The 18,424-nt window shown below is 42.4% G+C and overlaps 1 protein-coding gene across 1 annotated transcript in view; it reads right to left on the reverse strand.

Moving 5' to 3' along the window:
• STMN2 (stathmin 2) overlaps nucleotides 1–16,169 on the reverse strand; it is a 45,893-nt gene extending 29,724 nt beyond the window's left edge. The window contains exon 1 of the mRNA XM_083187275.1: nucleotides 15,936–16,169. Coding sequence (XP_083043401.1) covers nucleotides 15,936–15,954 — 19 coding nt within the window. The 5' untranslated portion in view covers nucleotides 15,955–16,169. The remainder of the gene's footprint in view (nucleotides 1–15,935) is intronic.
• Nucleotides 16,170–18,424: the final 2,255 nt, after the last annotated feature.

An 18,424-nucleotide genomic window follows, 5' to 3' on the forward strand; every position in this document is an offset into this window, starting at 1 on the left:
GAGCCCGAGAAGCTGCTGCCACCATCACGGCCGTAGGTATAATATTAATACACGACAGAGGGCGAGGGGGCGGGGGCATAGGATTTGTCAGTCCCGGCCCCACAATTTTTGACTGCAGCCCTGCTTTTTGATTCTCACACCCTAGTACATTTGACCCACATATTTTATTGCATAGATGATAGAGACATACACATTATATCACTAGATACTGCATTTTTGTATATACTATCCGTAAAAGTGGATCCATTTTATATAATTTTAGGAAGCTCTCTGCAAGTCATTGAATTGGCACCAGTGCGCCTTAGTATTCCATCCAGTGTACTTCAAATGTGCACCTACATCTTTGTAGTCACCTAGCAAAATATACTGTAAATGCGCCTTAGTGCACTGTGCAAAAGTTTTAATAGGTTAAAACACCTATTTAAAACATCTTACACTAGTATATATTAGAGATGTGCAGACTCGGATTCCAGAGATCCGAGCCTCCACGAACGTCATCATTCCGAGCCCGGTTCCGAGCAGCTCTCCTAGATTCCCGCCTGACTCGGGTCCGTCCGCGTGGTCAGAACGTCATCTCCTGGTGCCGGATTTCGCAAGGCTTTAAATTGCGGCTGCTGCGCCCGCCATCTTCACTCCAGTGTAGTAGTGGGTTGGGCTGTTGGTGCTGCTGCTGGGGCTCAAACTTGAGCTTGAACGCAATATTTTGTATTCGCTGGGGCTGTCTCTCAGTGCTGCTGTGTAGTCTAACTGTGTACTTGTAGTACTACTGTCTCCTCTGTGCGGTCTACCTCTGGTGTGCTGTGCTGTAATTATTTTATTCGCTGGGTCTGTCTCCCTCAGTGCTGCTGTGTACTCTGTTCTCCTCTCTGCTTAGGGTGGGCTCTCCCTAGCAAGGAGGACAGTCTAACTGTGTACCTGTAGTACTACTGTCTCCTCTGTGCTGGGGCCTACCCATACCTCCCAACTTTCGATGCCCTGGAAGCGGGACGATGATCCAGCGTCGAAATTTTCGGGGGCGTGGCCTAATTTGGGGGCGTGGCCTATACTCACGGCTCTTCCGCTAGGCCACGCCCCCATTTTGCCGCTATGGGGGCATGACCCAGAGGCTCTGTGAGCCTCTAGCCATGCCCCCAGTCCCCTGGCTGCGGGAATAGACGCTGTGCGCAAGCGCACAGCGTTTTTTCCCCGCTGCTTAGCAGCTGACAGGGGGGACTCCCAACAGCCCCCCCACACCGCGGGACACTGCCGCCCGCGGGTGGGACATCGGGACAGGCCCTGACAATCGGGACTGTCCCGATAAAATCGGGACTGTTGGGAGGTATGGCCTACCTCTGGTGCTGTGCTGTAATATATATTATATGAATAATTAATTATATTATATATTGTCCACTGGTGCTGCCTGCACTGAATCTGCCAGTATTTAGTTACTCAGTCCACTGTTGCCACTGGCAGTGCTACTGCCTACCTAGTGTACCTACCTAGTACATACTAGGCTGCTATATCTAATTTAATTAAAAAAGAATACTTGTGCTGTGTGGGACTATAAAAAATAATTCCATGCTGCTGGTGCACTGATGTGTGCCACTGAGTGCCACTGTCAAGCAGTACCTAATAATAAAATAAATTAGGTACTTGTTTCCTAGCACGGCCACAATCGTGAGTAATCGTGTCCCTTACTTAAGGGACACGATTACCCACGATGGACCCGATTTCTTTTGAAATCAGGTCCATTTTGCCGGCTAGGATAAAATATCGGGGGCATCGCGTCGGTCGGACCGACGCGATGCCCCCGATATTTCCATAGACTTCAATGTTAAAAAATATTTTAACATTGAAATCTTGTCGGGAAAGGTAAAATATCGGGGGCATCGCGTCGGTCGGGACCATTAACATTGGTCCCGACGCGATGCGACGCGATGCCCCCGATTTTTGCATAGGATTCAATGTTAAAAAATTTTTTAACATTGAAATGGTGTAAAAATGTCAAAAAATGTGAAATGGGTCCATATGACCCATTTCACATTATAGATGTCCCCGTCGTCGCCCCACGATAGACGCCAACCCGAACCGTGGCGAGCGCAGCGAGCCCGCGAGGGGCGGCGGTACGCGTCCTCCGACCTTTTCATGCCCTACTATCCACTAGGGCGTGGAGTGAGAATAGAATAGTGTGGCGAGCCCGAAGCGTGGCGAGCGCAGCGAGCCCCGCGAGGGGACGCGGATACCTTCACAGTTATACGCGTCCCCTTGCGGGCTTCACAGGTGTCCGTGGCGACGCGGACACCTGTGAAGCCCGCGAAGGGACGCGTTTACCTGTGAAGGTATCCGCATCCCCTCGCGGGGCTCGCTGCGCTCGCCACGCTTCGGGCTCGGTGGCTCGCTGCGCTCGCCACACTATTCTATTCTCACTCCACGCCCTAGTGGATAGTAGGGCATGAAAAGGTCGGAGGACGCGTACCGCCGCCCCTCGCGGGCTCGCTGCGCTCGCCACGCTTCGGGTATGCGTCTATCGTGGGCTGCTGTTTACGCGCTTCAATTTGGGGGGGTTGGGAATTTTTTTCATTGAATACAATGTAAAATTGGGTCCCAGGGACCCAATTTACATTGGATTCAATGAAAAAAATCGGGTCAAAAATCGGTCGGTCGCGTCGATCGCATCGCATGCGACCAAATCACATGCGATGCGATCGACCGATTTTTTTCAGCACGATCACCCCGATCTTAATCGGTGTGGCCGTGCTAGGAAACAAGTACCATAAATTATTATAAATTCTGCTGGTGCACTGCATAAAGCTACTGGTGGTGTGTAATATAACTACCTTTTGTGGTGACCACTGGCAGTGCTACTGCCTGCCTGCCTGCCTGCCTACCTACCTAGTAGTTTATTTTCTCTACCTACTAGGCTGCTATATTATTAATAATTAATTTAATTATATATAGTCCACTGGTGCTGCCTGCACTGAATACTGTGAATAGAGGTTGCCAGTATTATTTACTCAGTCCACTGTTGCCACTGGCAGTGTTACTGCCTAAGTGTACCTATTTTTTAATTAAATTATATATAGCAGCCTAGCATGTACTAGACATGCTAGGCTGCTATATATAATTTAATTAAAAAATAATACTTGTGCTACGTGGGACTGTAAAAAATAATTCCATGCTGCTGGTGCACTGACGTGTGCCACTGAGTGCCACTGCCAAACAGTACCTAATAATAAAATTAATTATTATAAATTCTGCTGGTATACTAGTATTGCTGACGTATCTACCTGTCTTGTGCATAGTTATCCAGCTACCTCGGTGCAACCTTTTGCCCTAAAAACAATATTGTGAGTTGTGAGGTGTTCAGAATAGACTGGAAATGAGCGGAAATGAATGTTCTTGAGGTTAATATCGCGGAGGAGCAAAAAAAAAAAAAAAAAAAATTCTGCGATTTTAGCAGTTTTTATGCTTTTTTTTACAAAAAAATCAGAACCCAAAACCCAAAAAATCCAAACACAAAACACTTAGGAGGTGTTTTGCCAAAACCCATTAGAACCCAAAACCTCAAGGTAATCAGAACCCAAAACCCGAAAAGTGGCCGGTGCACATCCCTAGTATATATTTTAAACTTTTAAAATATTCTTATTTCCCTCTCTGCAGCCACCACGTATAGACTGGGAGACTAGGGTTGATTCATCAACTGTACATTTCCCAGCAACTGCTCCTCCCTGCCTGTGATTGGCTGCACTTTAGGAACTGGGAGGGGTGCAAGTAAGCAGATGGGCCTAGAGGTCTCTTGGAGATTGGAGGCAGTTAGAAGCTTATTTCCCAGTGTGCCTTTCTGACTGATCACATTAGTTGCAACCATGTCACGGAAAGCCCAGACTTGTATGGTCAAAACTGATGCTACCACACGAACGACATGGTTAAACCAGGAATCACAATAAGATATCAGGTGTCTTTTAATAACAGATATCACTGTGTCAGGCTAAAAGGAGTTAAATGAGAACCTTGATATTAACCTGTTTTCTTTGTTTGTTTCTTCAGACTTCTATTTATGATTTCAAATTCTGCACAGTGTCATGTGACTACTATTGAAACAACAATCGGTACTTATGTATTATCTGGGCTCCCATGTTAAATGCACCCCATTTTTTCATACCCCTACTATCCAACTATGCATGGAGTTGATTTTATATAGTGTGGCGAGCGCAGCGAGCCACCGTGCCCGAAGCGTGGCGAGCGCAGCGAGCCCCGCGAGGGGATGCGGTCTCATAAGAAAAACGGGAGCCCAGATATTACATAAGTACCCAACAATCACATGACATATGATGTATTTAGCAGATAGGTTTATTTATTTAGTATCTATTATTTCTGTATTTATATACCCTGCCCTTTAAAAAATAATTATATTTGCATAAAAAATAATTTGTAATGATGATTCAGGCCCGTCTCTGATGGTGGGAGCCTGTGCATGCACATAATCGATAAAGCTCATGTGCAGACCCCTGCCTTTGGCGAGATTTTCACTTGCCGGGGCATTTGCATAGTGATTGGCAGTAAGGGGTGTTCCGGGGTGGTCACCCTGCGTTTCATGGGCGTGCCTTCAAAAAACGGTGGGTGCGCTCATAGAAATGTTAGGCGGGCCCCAGGGAATGCAGGCGTTCCCTGGCCTCCTCGGGGCAGGCAGATGATGTCACATGACATAAGCACCTGCTCCCAATTCGGAGAAACCCCTGCAGCAGAAAAGTCCTGGGATACTTGTCTGCTGTAAACAGAGAAGTCATTCGATGGTGTTACATCAATTATTATTTGTTGTTGGAAATCACTGGCGGGGGGGCGCTGTGCATATGTGGGCGCCGGGGGCTGCGGTGCTATAGTTACACCTCCCCCCAATCCCCCGCAGGCTTACCTATTTCGCTGGTCCCAGCGGCTCCGTTCTTCTGCTGAGGACCACCACAAAATGGCCGCCCCCATATAGCACACAGTTCTCTGAAACTGTCTGCTGTATGGGGGCGGCCATTTTGTGGTGGTCCTCAGCAGAAGAACAGAGCCACCGGGACCAGCGTGAAAGGTAAGGCTGCAGGGGATTGGGGGGGTTTGAATGGGCGGCGGGGGGCGCCCCCCCCCCTAACGGCGGGGGGCGCCCAAAACGTAGCTACGCCGCTGTTGGAAATTTGACACTTCTGAAAATGTTTCTGATAGACTGAATATGGAATGAGAATATACAGTAACTCCATGTTTATTAATCTAAATTAATAAAGTGTATAACCATGTACTGTATACTACGTTATATTTTAAAAACCACATTTTCAGGGACTTTTAGATATATTATACAATTGGGGCAAATTGCCATTGGAACAGCATAGAAATGCCGGCAAGTTCGGCAACAGCTCATCAGCTTTCCCCCATCATGCCCTAGACTCGCGATTCAGTGCTACTGTAAATGAGACATATGGTCGCCCTTACTCGTGGGGTAAACTCACTTATTGAGTTGACCCCATTGCATCAAACAGTATACAACACTACAACAAGCCATGATATGCATTTTCCTGCTTCACCACATTATATTATTGCCTGGCTCCCCACACGTAAGTACTGCATATTACAGTACTGTCTGCCTAAGCATTGAGGCCACTGTTTACCTCACCCAGGCGTGGATGCATCAAGCCTTATAGAGAGATAAAATGGAGACGTTCATAAAAAAAAACAAATCAGCATTTGTCATCTTAAAAACTGTGCTAGATAAATAAGTTAGAGGCCAATTCTCCCTCTATGCCCACTGGAATGGTATGATCAAAATGGTTTAAATAAAAACTCATGTCGACCATTTTCATTTTGTTGGACTGTTGACCAATTGTAGACACTGCCGACCTAATGACTGCATCCCGCTGAGTATATGTCATGGTCTATGCATATTACTGCATTTCCTTTATTACCTAATACTATTTACACCTGACGTTATTCATTATTTTCTATTTATGTCCTGTTACTTTCATTTATATGTCTTTCGACTTTATAAAACTTTTCCCTAGTAGTAAAAACGGTACTTGTGTAGTTTCACGGCACCCGATATATCGGATGCGATATCGGCCGATATATTGATGCGATCTGAAGCGATTTTTGACCTGATCATAACCTCACTATCCTCTACGCATGGAGTTGACTTTATATAATGTGGCGAGGGCAGCGAGCCACCGAGCCCAATGCATGGCGAGTGGACACGGATTACTGAGCTCGCCACACTATATAAAATCAACTCCATGCGTAGTGGATAGTGGGGTTATGAACAGATCAAGAATCGGTTTGGATCGAATCGATATATCGTCCGATACCGCATCTGATATATCGGCCGATATCACATCCGATATATTGGGTGCCGTGAAACTACACAAGTACCGTAAAAACTATTCCCTAGTAGTAAAATGGATGAACAAGTCATAGAGTGACCAGTGTAGACAAAAACTATGGTCAATTTATTTTGGCAACCCTCCTATAGCTAGTGTTTGAGCTACGGAACCCCTTAAAGACCAATATGGACAGTACTTTGTGTATATTTGGTATAGTATTTTGATATACTGTATTATTGTGCTCAATCCAACGCAAAATGTTCAGTCTTAAAAAATAAAAACATTGGTGGAATTGGCAGTTTAATATAATTTTGCAGACAACATTTGAAAGGCTGTTCCCACTGCTGTTTATTATTTGTAGATAATATATTAAGAGCGAAGATCTGAAGCTTACGTGTAACAAACTGATGCCAGTCTGATCCGCATCAATAATAGGATAATTAATACAGCAGATTAAATTAAACTCTCATCTACCGCTGGTTCATGAGTCAAAAACAAAATGATAGAGTTAGCAAGTTGTGGAAGAAGCCAACCTACGCTCCCTGAATACTTATGCTCAGAGTAATCGGTACTAGGGGAATATCCCCGAAGGCCTAAACCAGCTCAACATACACAGGATTTCAATAACTAGCTACATTTCATTGAATTGGCTGTGATTTGTTCTGCGATTTATGCGTTTAAAATATCCTTTTGAAAGGTCACAAAACATTGATTTTTTTTAGTCATTTGACTAGAGAATCAATATGGGATTCTGGGGATTTTTATTAAATTCCTTTTTGCAACATTTAATTTATTTCTAAAGCACTGTGTGAAGTTAAAGTGAGGAACTTGTACATTGCCTGGTCATGTCTACTCGGCTATATTACATTTATATGTTCGACAATGGTGTTTTAGGAAACAAATGAACAAGCACAATTCTTTTAATTCATTATACTGTATTGAGTTACCGCTGACCCTCAATTAAACATCTGCACTGATAGCAGTGCAGTGATGAAAATTAAAGCAAAACATTTTAGACCATTAACAAAAAATATATGATTTCCCTCCAAAACGATACATTATAAAAATGACATCAAAGCCTACCATCCTTCCATTGTGTCCCTGTCTCTCCCAGCACTATCATTATTTCCTCATCTCTCTCAGTGACTCTATCCCTTTGTCCTTGCCCTAGGTGGGTCTAGGTACATTGAGTGCTTCACTGACTCCACCTTCCAATGACTCATCTTCATTTGCCTGTCAAGAAAACATTGAGTTGCCAATCTTTGTTCTCTAGTCAATGACCTACCTACTGTCCAAGGATATGTCATACTGTATGTACATTGCAACTTTATCATGTTTTACATAACATGACAATAACTGTACCTAGCTACGTTCTCTGCTATGTATGGTAATGCATTTAATGGGTAAACAAGGACGATTTAATCAAACATGGAAGCTGAGTGCTCATGTGACAGAGACATACAGTAGTTGTGCCTTTCTCATCAGAACATATTCAGCCACAATTGTGCACAACCTGAGAATCAAACCCTCTGTTATCCCAGGCTTCTGCTTGACATCACATTATGCTTTGTTTTAGTAGTAAAACTTGTAATAAATTGATCCAAGTTGAGTTGGTCACAGTTGCCTGGAGGCAAGATAAATATTGGTGCCCCCCCCCCACACACACACACACCATATTATATGAATATATGCATACATGTGTGTGTGATTGTATGTATGTATGTATTATGTATTTATGTTATGTTTCAAAAAAGAGAATGTGACATCTATGGTCCTGCTAGGAGGGGTAGTCAGCCATAGAAGTGATATTGATGGCTTTCACTAATGTTCAGGGGAGGAGAGGTGCCCCCTTGAGAGCAGGAGCCCAGCGGCAGATGACTCCATTGCCTCCCAGAGTTCCACCTCTAGATTTGACTGTTTACTATTAATTACAATGTACTTGCACTATATACTGTATACCATATGAGTAAATAAGCATGATTGCTAGCAATACTTTTGCGTCTAGTTTTCTACTGTATTTCTTTTTTTTTTTTAAACACTCTTTATTGAATGAATCACATACAATTGACAAGTATAACAAAGTACTTTGGCATTCACAAATCAGCGGTGAATTGGTTTACATTAAAGTGATTAAAAAATAAAAACATTTTGAAATACAAGAAAGAACCTCGCGATGGCGGTGTGGCGGGCCGCCTTCTACTGAATTTCTTAACGTTCCTACAGATTTTCTTGCGGCTCACGTAGGAAGGCTAATAACGGCGTTACAGAAGCTGATGTCAAATGTGTCACAAAGGGAGGAAAGTATTGATCCCTGTTGTGATAGTTTACAAGCAGAGGTGAAAATGTACAGTAACTCATAGCAACCCATGAGACTTTGGCTTTCATTATCCTAATTGCTCTGGACTGGTCAAAGTAACTGGCTGGTTGTTATAGGTTACGTCCCTTGTGTACTTTTACACGTCAGCAAGTAACCCATTGCTAGAATACAAACATTGTCTATAAAGTATAACTACTGTAAGATTCAAAAAGTGTCACACATTATTTCACAGCAATAGAATATAATAGAATATTTCTTTTTGCCACTATGATTTTTAAAGTCTGACCAGTTACATACACTGGTTTTTTGTTTTCAGTATATTCTCTTTATTATTATTACTGTAACTGAATATTTAAATGCAGTATAATATTTATTATAATGATTCTGTTCAGTGTCCAGGTCATGAGGATGAATATGACCGGTGGCAAAGGGTAGCCAGTAAGTTTAATTATATTTTCATTTGTGTAGTATTTAACTGGTATATTCACATACGGGCTATGTTCTACTAATCTATTGTGCTCCACACGGTCATGCCCAACTGCGTGACTGTGTCCAAAACTGGCACCACTAAGCATGGCCTGCTAATACATTTCCTAATACATTTTGCTCCATAATTGAAAGTTGAAGTTTTCCACTTTGAAGGACCAGGATTAAAATGACAGACTTCCACCACTTCCAAGGTGCTGGACGATTCTGGACCTTTTCTGCAGGCCCAGAAGAAGCTATAGCCTCTCATTATAAGTATTAAAAATGGAGATAAAGTGGAAGGTGATAACACACCAGCCAATCAGCTGTGCTTGAAATATGACAGTTGGGAGGTGATTGGCTGGTGCGTTACCTCCTACCACTTTATCTCCAGTTTATCTCTTCGCCATACATCTGCCCCAATGTGAGAAACTGGTTCTGTATAGCAGCCCTGTATATTAATGCCAGTTGCCTTTCCCCAGCATAATAGCTCTTTATGCTGGATTATTGGTGTGATGTTTGGCGCGTGCATCTCTGGACTTGCACCAAATAATAATACATTGTCATTGTTAGGCACATTCATAAAAAATTACAGGGACATTTATCAAGCCCTCTCATAAGGACAGCAACAGCATTGCCCATAGTAACCAATCAAATTCTAGCTATCTATTTGTATAATGTACTAGATACATGATATCTAGGAATTGGTTGCCGGTTGCTATGAGCAACGCATGCTCTTTTTCTGTTTACAAGGTGTCTCCACCCTTATATTTATTCATGACTAACGTGGCCACTTAGTTATCTTGATAATTCCTTCAACATCAGTCCCAACAGATGCTGTAGGGGCGTAGGCCCTATAGCTGAAGATTCCACACAGATCCTTCCTGCTCCAGTCCCACTCTGACTAGGTTCAATCCTACATATGGATTATATAAATATGATCATCATCAAAGCTAAGCATCATGGGATACTGAAAGTACTTCAGTAATATGAGCTGTTCAACACCTGGTCCATAGAAAAGGACATACAGTAAGCAGGTGGAGATACAGGGCAGGGTCTAACAAAGTACCTACTGTACCTACTGCGTCCACAGAAAATAATAGTATTAATCACTGTGCAGCAGTATATGCTGAATGAGTAATCCTGCCTATTAATGTATATGTACATAGGACCTAATTCACATTGATTTGATCCTCCGTGCATCTGTACGGAGGACCGATGTTTTGGGTCTGTGCATGCGCAGGTGCGTTTCTGCACATGTGCAGACACAGGGTGCGTGCACCTACGGCAAACTTTCAGTTCGCCGGGTGCATGCACCCTACACGCCGAGCGGGGGGGAGAAGGACGGGGGGCTCTGGCCAGCACCATTAGCATATGGGAACTCCCAGCATTCCATGGGCGTTCCCATGAGAACACTGGGCGTTCTCAGGCTAATGACACCATGATGGGCATGTGGATGGGTTGGCAGCTGACATCACAGAATGTCAGCAGCCCGCCCTGACCTCGCACAGGGCGCCCCTAGTTTAGAGTGACTATATAGCTCTCTCTGAACTTCGTGCGCGGGAGAAATCATTCGGTGTCGGCGAATATCGAATGACTTCTCCCCGCCTGCGAATGGATGATTATGTAAATCATCCATTTGCAGCCGTGCGGAGGGTACTGTGTGCGCGAGGGGCAGCCGGCACTGCGGGCTGAGGGCAGCGTCTAATGGACTCGCAAGGCTGAGAATTTCGAATCAATCAGAACAAGGCCCATAGTGTAAACTACAACTGTTCCAGATGACAATGTTTTAAGTAACATTCTCATCTGGAACAGAAAAACTGCATCAAAAGGATATCACATATTTCATTTTTTATTTATTGTGTAAGTAGCGCCTGAAGTTTGAACTATATGAGGGAAATTTACTAAGATGGGTTTTCTATTTCACATGGGATGTTGCTATGGGCAACCAAACAGATTCTACTTACCTATTTAGCACCTTCTAGAAGATAATAGATAGTATCTGGTTGGTTGCCCGTAGCAACATCCCATGTTAAATAGAACTCCCATCTTAGTAAATATATTTGTGTTTTGGAAATCCTATTTTCCTGAGATTTCATGTTGGGCCGCTTCCAATAGCGCCATTTACAAGGTTCCCATCAAACCTTGTTCGACCTTTTAGTGTAGTTACAGTATGTAGTTATGCAGTATGTAGTTACTATGGGCCATATTGCCAGTGGCGTAACTAGCTTTTGGGTGCCCCCCCCCCGCCGTTAAAGGGAGGGCGCCCACCCACGCACCCCGCCGCACCAACCCCCGCCCGCCTGCCCCGCCGCTCCAACCCTCGCCCGCCCCGCCGCACCAACCCTCGCCCGCCCCGCCGCACCAACCCCCGCCTCGCCACCCATGCAATCCCCCCCATCCCCCGCAGTCTTACCTACGCTCAGTATGCGCTGGTCCCGGCTCCCTTCTTCTGCTATGAGGACCACCACAAAATGTCCGCCCCCATGCAGCAGACAGTTTCAGAGAACTGTCTGCTAAATGGGGGCGCACATTTTGTTGTGGTCCTCATAGCAGAAGAAGGGAGCCGGGACCAGCGCGTACTGAAGAAGACACTGACAGGTAAAGACTGCGGGGGATGGCGGCGGGCTGTAACTATAGCACTGCAGCCCCCGGTGCCCGCACATGCACAGCGCCCCCCCCTGCGGTCGCGGGGGCTGCGGTGCTATAGTTACGCCCCTGCATATTGCACAGTTCTTGCTGTGTGGTTGTTCATCACGCGCCTGGGCCCAAGCTGTGCAGCCAACCAATGACCAGACAAGTTATTGCTGCAATCTTCACTCTACATTTACCATTGTGGCATATACCAGTCTAGGTGATGGCAACAGAATAAGATGCACACTGAACAACCTAACCCAACGATGGCTAACCTTGACACTCCAGCTGTTGAACTACACATCCCAGCATGCCCTGCATCAGTTTTAGCATGGCCAAATAGTAAAACTGTAGCCAGACATGCTGGGATGTGTAGTTCAACCACAACTGGAGTGTCAAGGTTAGACATCACTGACCTAACCTAAGGCCAGATGCACTAAGCTTCAAAAGTGATAAAATGGAGTGTGGTAAACAGCCAGCCAATCAGATCCTCCCTGCCAAGTCACAGACTGTGTTTGAAAAACATCAGGCAGGAGCTGATTGGCTGGCTGTTTATCACTCTCCATTTGATCACTTTTGAAGCTTAGTGCATCTGGCCCCTAATCTCTTCATGTGTGGGGAAAGGGTACATTTACTAAGATTGGAGTTCTATTGAAGTGGGAATGTTGCCCAGGGCAGTCAGAACTTACTTCTTATTTATTTAGCTTCTTCTAGAAGATAAAAGACAGAATCTGACCAGTTGCCCATAACAACATCTCATCTTCAATACAACTCTCATTTTAGTAAATAAGTATCCAGTTTGCTATAGTAAGATTTAAAGAGACTCATAAGCAAAGCATTTATCTGGATACTTGAATCACTTATGTTGCTATTTTTATTATTAGGCATTTATTATTTATTATTATTTTTATTATTAGAGATGCATTTTAAGGAAATGCCTTTGTGGTGTCTATGAGTGGCCCTGGAAGACTGGGCGTGGTTATCCTTTATGTCACAGATTTTCAGCTGCTTATCTTAAAAAGTGATTGGCAAGTTAAAAGTCCATGGCAATAAATAAGCTACTCTGCTGATGAGTAGCCTGGATAGCCTTGCTAACATAAGCATAAAACACTGTGACGTCCTGTTGAAGCCCTTGGGTGAGAGAACTCAATAAAATTCGCTTCATAAATCACAATGTCGGAAAACACCCCAAAACTCATTTAATTGATCTCCCTCTCTTTAAGCCTTCGAGAAATCAATAACCAATATATATGCAACTTTAATAATAGTTGGGGTAGCATTATATTACTGCATCAATGATTTGCTTAAAACACCTGATAGCTGATTGTTGGCACGGCATGCTGGGAAATGTATTCTCACAACACCTGAAAAACCTCAGATTGCACAGGCCTGCACTAGAAGGGGATTATGTATATGCATATTCCATTGCATAATATATTCCCGAACATACAGAATGATTTATTATCTTACAGACTGCTTTATAAATGCAGCAAATCACTAGGAACCAGCAACTCAAGGGTGTTGGTGATGAGATCATCAGACCATGATGTCATTTGCTCCTAGCGAATGTAAAGGCTGCATTCTCATAAATAATGTTAAGTACTCAATATTGCTGTTTCCACTATGTGTTGGCAACTTGTGCTCCGATAAAGTCATTTGGGTATGTCATTCTACTCATGAATTATACAGGCTCTGTGGCTGATTGCAACCAGGTGAAATGCCGGCTTGAAGAACCTGTGTCATTCATGAGTGTCCCGATTGAAAAGGGATAGCATGGAAAGCTGAAGTAGAGATGTTGTTCTAGAATATCTTTTCCTAACAAAATGATATCTAATGGAGGGAACAAAATGGTGCAAAAAATAAAACGAAGGAAAAAAATATTTTCATCCATTTGAATTAACTGGAAAAAAAAATCATATTCCTTTCTCGTTTAATGTTTCTTCAGTTGTGTAACGGGCTTCAATACGGTTTCCTATAAATGGCAAACCAGTGATTTTAATCTTTTGAAATGACTTGCTGTTTTCTTGTCACTCACCAGGTGGCAGCAGTTTGTTCAGATCTTCCCCTGTCAGGCTTATAAGTATCATACAGAAACACTCCCAGAAACAGGGATGCAAAATCCATTGTTTTATCCTTTTTGTAACATCAATAGATAAAGCACTATGTGCACATGATATAAGCCACTGATTATCAGCCGCAATCCCCTTATGCTGTGTCATTTGAGAACCATAATGTGCAGTTTGTTCTGTAGATCAACATATTTGTTATTGTATACAGTATACTCTGTGTGTGTATATGTGTGTATATATATACACACACACACACACACACACACACACACACACACACACACACACACACACACACACACACACACACACACACACACACACACACATTTCTTCATAAGTCTTCTCATATAATGCACACACATGGCTACATAAGGATTGAAAGAAATACAATTACCCTAATGCACAAATACCTTTTTGTTACTGTTATACTATATTTATTGTTGTTATATGTGGATTCTAAGTTACTATATTCTACAACATAAAAGTACTGCATGTCAGGCTGTATCCAATTAGCATCCACACTTAAATAATCAAATGATTAAGTCTGGTGAGCAATTTTGATGATGGGAAACACCTTCTTCATGCCCAGAGACACATTTCTAAGTGATGAGACGTGAATCCATACATCAAACAATGACAGCTGTACACAGCCACAGAATTCATAAAGTGGCCTTCTGCAGTGATCAGTCTTCCACTGACTACAAATTATCAATACTGATTACTATATTGCTGCAACAGGGAGGGGTGCATGTTTAGCACTGCAGGACTGGCCAGACTCCCATAACTCCTCCATATATATATATATATATATATATATATATATATATATATACACTGTATATATATATATAGCTTCCACAGTGGCCCTTCCCCCCTGGAAACCACTGTAGGGGTGCTGGAGAGTCATAATTGCTTGTTAACTGGCAGGTGGGGGTCCCTGACAACGCATTAGCAAAATAATATTTGTGCTCCTGATAATGACCATTTATACATATGGAGCATGCTCTAGAAAATAAATCCCTAAAATTAATTTCAGTATTAAGCTATACACTTAAAGTACAATCACATCCAGTCCTCTACATGTCAGTTTCCTTTATGGGCATTCAATGTTGCTATACTTCAATGTATAAATCATATCTATATTAATGGGAACCTATAATGGACCCTGTTCTACAAAAGTCAAACTACAAAATGACCAGATATCTGGTTGTCAGCCTTCAGCAAACAAGAAAAACTTCATTCATTTATTTTCCATTCTTGCTATATATTAATTACATTTACAAAGGTGGATGGACAGAATGATGAGTTTGCTTATAAGGATTCAACATGTATTAAAATGAAATGCAGATCATAGTCATCGCCTATTAAAAACCAATCATACTGGGAATATGCACTGAAATGGCGTGTGCAGAACTGCAATTATGTGTTGGTTTCACTCCAGAAAGACAAATGAAATGCTTGCTAGGTGCTCCCCTGTCTCATACAATAGTCAGAGGGCAGCAGAAGAGATGGGAAAGTGCTGTGTGTGTGAACAAGAAAGGAGGCATATGGGTGGGGTCTGTCTGCATTGTGCCATAATGCTTGCAATATAGAAGTGCAGGTACTGTATATAATATATACCCATTGTATATCATTGTCTTAACCCACAGTCTGGGATAATCACTGACACAGCAAAATGCTCATTTAACATTACCAGCTTTATCGAAAATTCAGTTCTAAAATATTAAGTTTCATTACATTTCAGGAATACAGTAAATGCATCAGGGAATTGGGCGTGCCCTGTTCCCAGGTCTGACGCCCTAGTCTGCACTTAATGAATACAGAACATACAAGTAAAATTGTAATAGGAAAAAGAAATCATTTGATAATTCTGTGATGGCTCAAGGAACAAATAATAAATAAAAAATATTACAATAAGAATATAATATGGATATGTCCCAAAATAAACCTGTAAATATTCATCCTTAAAATACAGGATAAAGCAATACCAATCTTAAAACCTTACATTATAGGAATCCTTTATTAGCAAGGATACTAATACTGCAAAATGTAACAGAATACATCCATATAGGTGTACACAGTGCTGGAAGTGAATGGATAATATATTGAAGATCTTACCTATTGCTGTTTTAGCCATAGCGTTGTATAGAGATGCTCAGAGGGATGAGAATGCAAGAGATCCAGCAGCTACAGCAGTGGAGAAGGAGAAAAGACTGAATAAGGCACTGAGTCAGCACTGTGGGGCTGTGCAGGAGAATGAGCACAGAGGCAGGAGTCCATGAATAATTAGCAGGTCTAGGCTGAAGCAGATTGGCTCCAATAGTCCCCTGATATGATTCATTTGAAGTTTCAATCTCTAAGCATTAAATATTGATCCGCCAATAGGGCTGAAAGGGACATGAAATAATGCAGCTTGTCTTGGAAATCTTGGAAGAACCCCCCCTTTTATTTCAATAGTACATTCCAGATAAATGCGTTACATAAAAATTGGAATGGAATTTGGTTGCTGCTGGCAAGTCGACATCATGTACAATGTACCATAATAACAGTGCTGATAATGGTAATAATGGATGTATATATTACACTAAAAGGAATATATATTGCTGCTGTATATATACTGTATGTATGTATATATATATATATATATATATATATATATATATATATATATATATATATATATATATTTAGATATACTGTAGATATAAATAATGGTGTGTGCTGAGCTCTGTGATTTTTTTGTAGTCTGTAATTACATACCACTTGCACCCCAATCATACGATTGTATCTATCTATCTATCTATCTATCTATCTATCTATCTATCTATCTATCTATCTATCTGATGTATGTAGAAACACACACACACACACACACACACACACACACACATATTTATTTGTTTATTAATAGTTTCTTATATAGCACAGCATATTCCATTGCACTTTACAATAGGAGACAGGGATACAACAAACTGGGTATTTACAGACAGTCAAAGGTATGAGGGCCCTGCTCACAAGCTTACAATATATATATATATATATATATATATATATATATATATATATATATATATATATATATATATAGGTTGGTGCAGGACCGGCACTCCCAATGCATGTAGGTGATTTCCACAGGTGCCCCCACAGCTTGAAGTAAGCACAATCAAGGTGCGGCACTCGGTTCTCTCATAAATCTAAAAAAGACGACAGGACATGTCGACGTGTCAACGTTTCAGTGCTTTATTCGGCACTATCTTCAGGATACCGAATAAAGCACTGAAACGTTGACACGTCGACATGCCCTGTCGTCTTTTTTTATTTATGAGAGAACCGAGTGCCGCACCTTCTTACCCTATATATATATATATATATATATAAACATACACATGAACATTTACACCTATATATCTATCTATCTACACACACAAACACATATATATCTATATCATACCCCTAAATACACACACACACACACACACACACACACACACACACACACACACACACACACACACACACATATATACACAAGCACATACACACACACATGCATATATTGGGTAGGGGTCATACACCTGCATGTATTGGGTAGTGGTGTTCATACGTGGTCATCTAGTCATACTTGGTCTTATTTTTACAAATGTAGAGTACATACTGTATATTTCAAAGGGGGTAGTGTACAATTAATTCACCTGTTGTTTACAGTGAAGTGGTAGCACATCCCATTCGTTGCAATGTAACCCCAGATATCAGTGCACCAGGCACTGACCTTAATGTCTGAGCAGAGCTGTCCTTGGTGCTGAGGGGCTGCACTCAGCCAGGATCTGCTGTCTCAGTACTGTAGCTGGAGCTGACACCAGAACACCAGGTGACACAGTAACTTTAATATAAGACATTGCATTTATCAGTATCCTGTTATATACCTGCATCAATGCAAATGTGGCTTAAAAGTGAAAACCCCATGATTAGACCAGAAACGCCCCAAACATGACATTAGTAGTGCCAGAGGAAGAGAACAGCACCTCTTTGGTTTGCAGCAGTGGCATAACCCACTCCCAGCAGGGCGCCACTTACAGTGCATTTGGCAATGCCCACATGCTGGTATGAAAAATGAGAGGGTACCCCTTACTCTGCTTACGTCCCCAGAAGAAAAAAAAAAGGATAGGAGCTGAACTGCAGTGTAATGAGACCATCGAAGCATTTATAATACGGATAAGCTTTAGGAGGGGACAAAGGCAAAGAGCAGCTGTACCACCATACAACAGCATTGTGTGACTGCCCGGACTGTCAGCTCTCTGGCATCTCCAGGTCCTGACCACACCCGGGCGCATGCGCACCGCTCCCCCACTGAGCCCTGTGCTGCTTCTCACACTGGTACATAGTACAGTACAAGAACCAGAGGATGTTCTGTAGATGTGAAATGCTCTGTTCTTCTAAAGAACCAAAATGACTCTTCCGACTCTGGCAATGAGAAATTCCGTCTGTACAGGAAGCAATACATAATACTCCTAAACAGGTGTAATTGCTGTGATGCATTATGGGAATAATGCTGATTTCCTCTTGTTTAGCCTGATTTGTATAGTGGAATAGCACTGACATGTGTAAGG

The sequence above is a fragment of the Crinia signifera genome, chromosome 5, assembly GCF_055691185.1.
Source record: "Crinia signifera chromosome 5, ASM5569118v1, whole genome shotgun sequence".
In the NCBI taxonomy this organism is placed as follows: domain Eukaryota; kingdom Metazoa; phylum Chordata; class Amphibia; order Anura; family Myobatrachidae; genus Crinia; species Crinia signifera.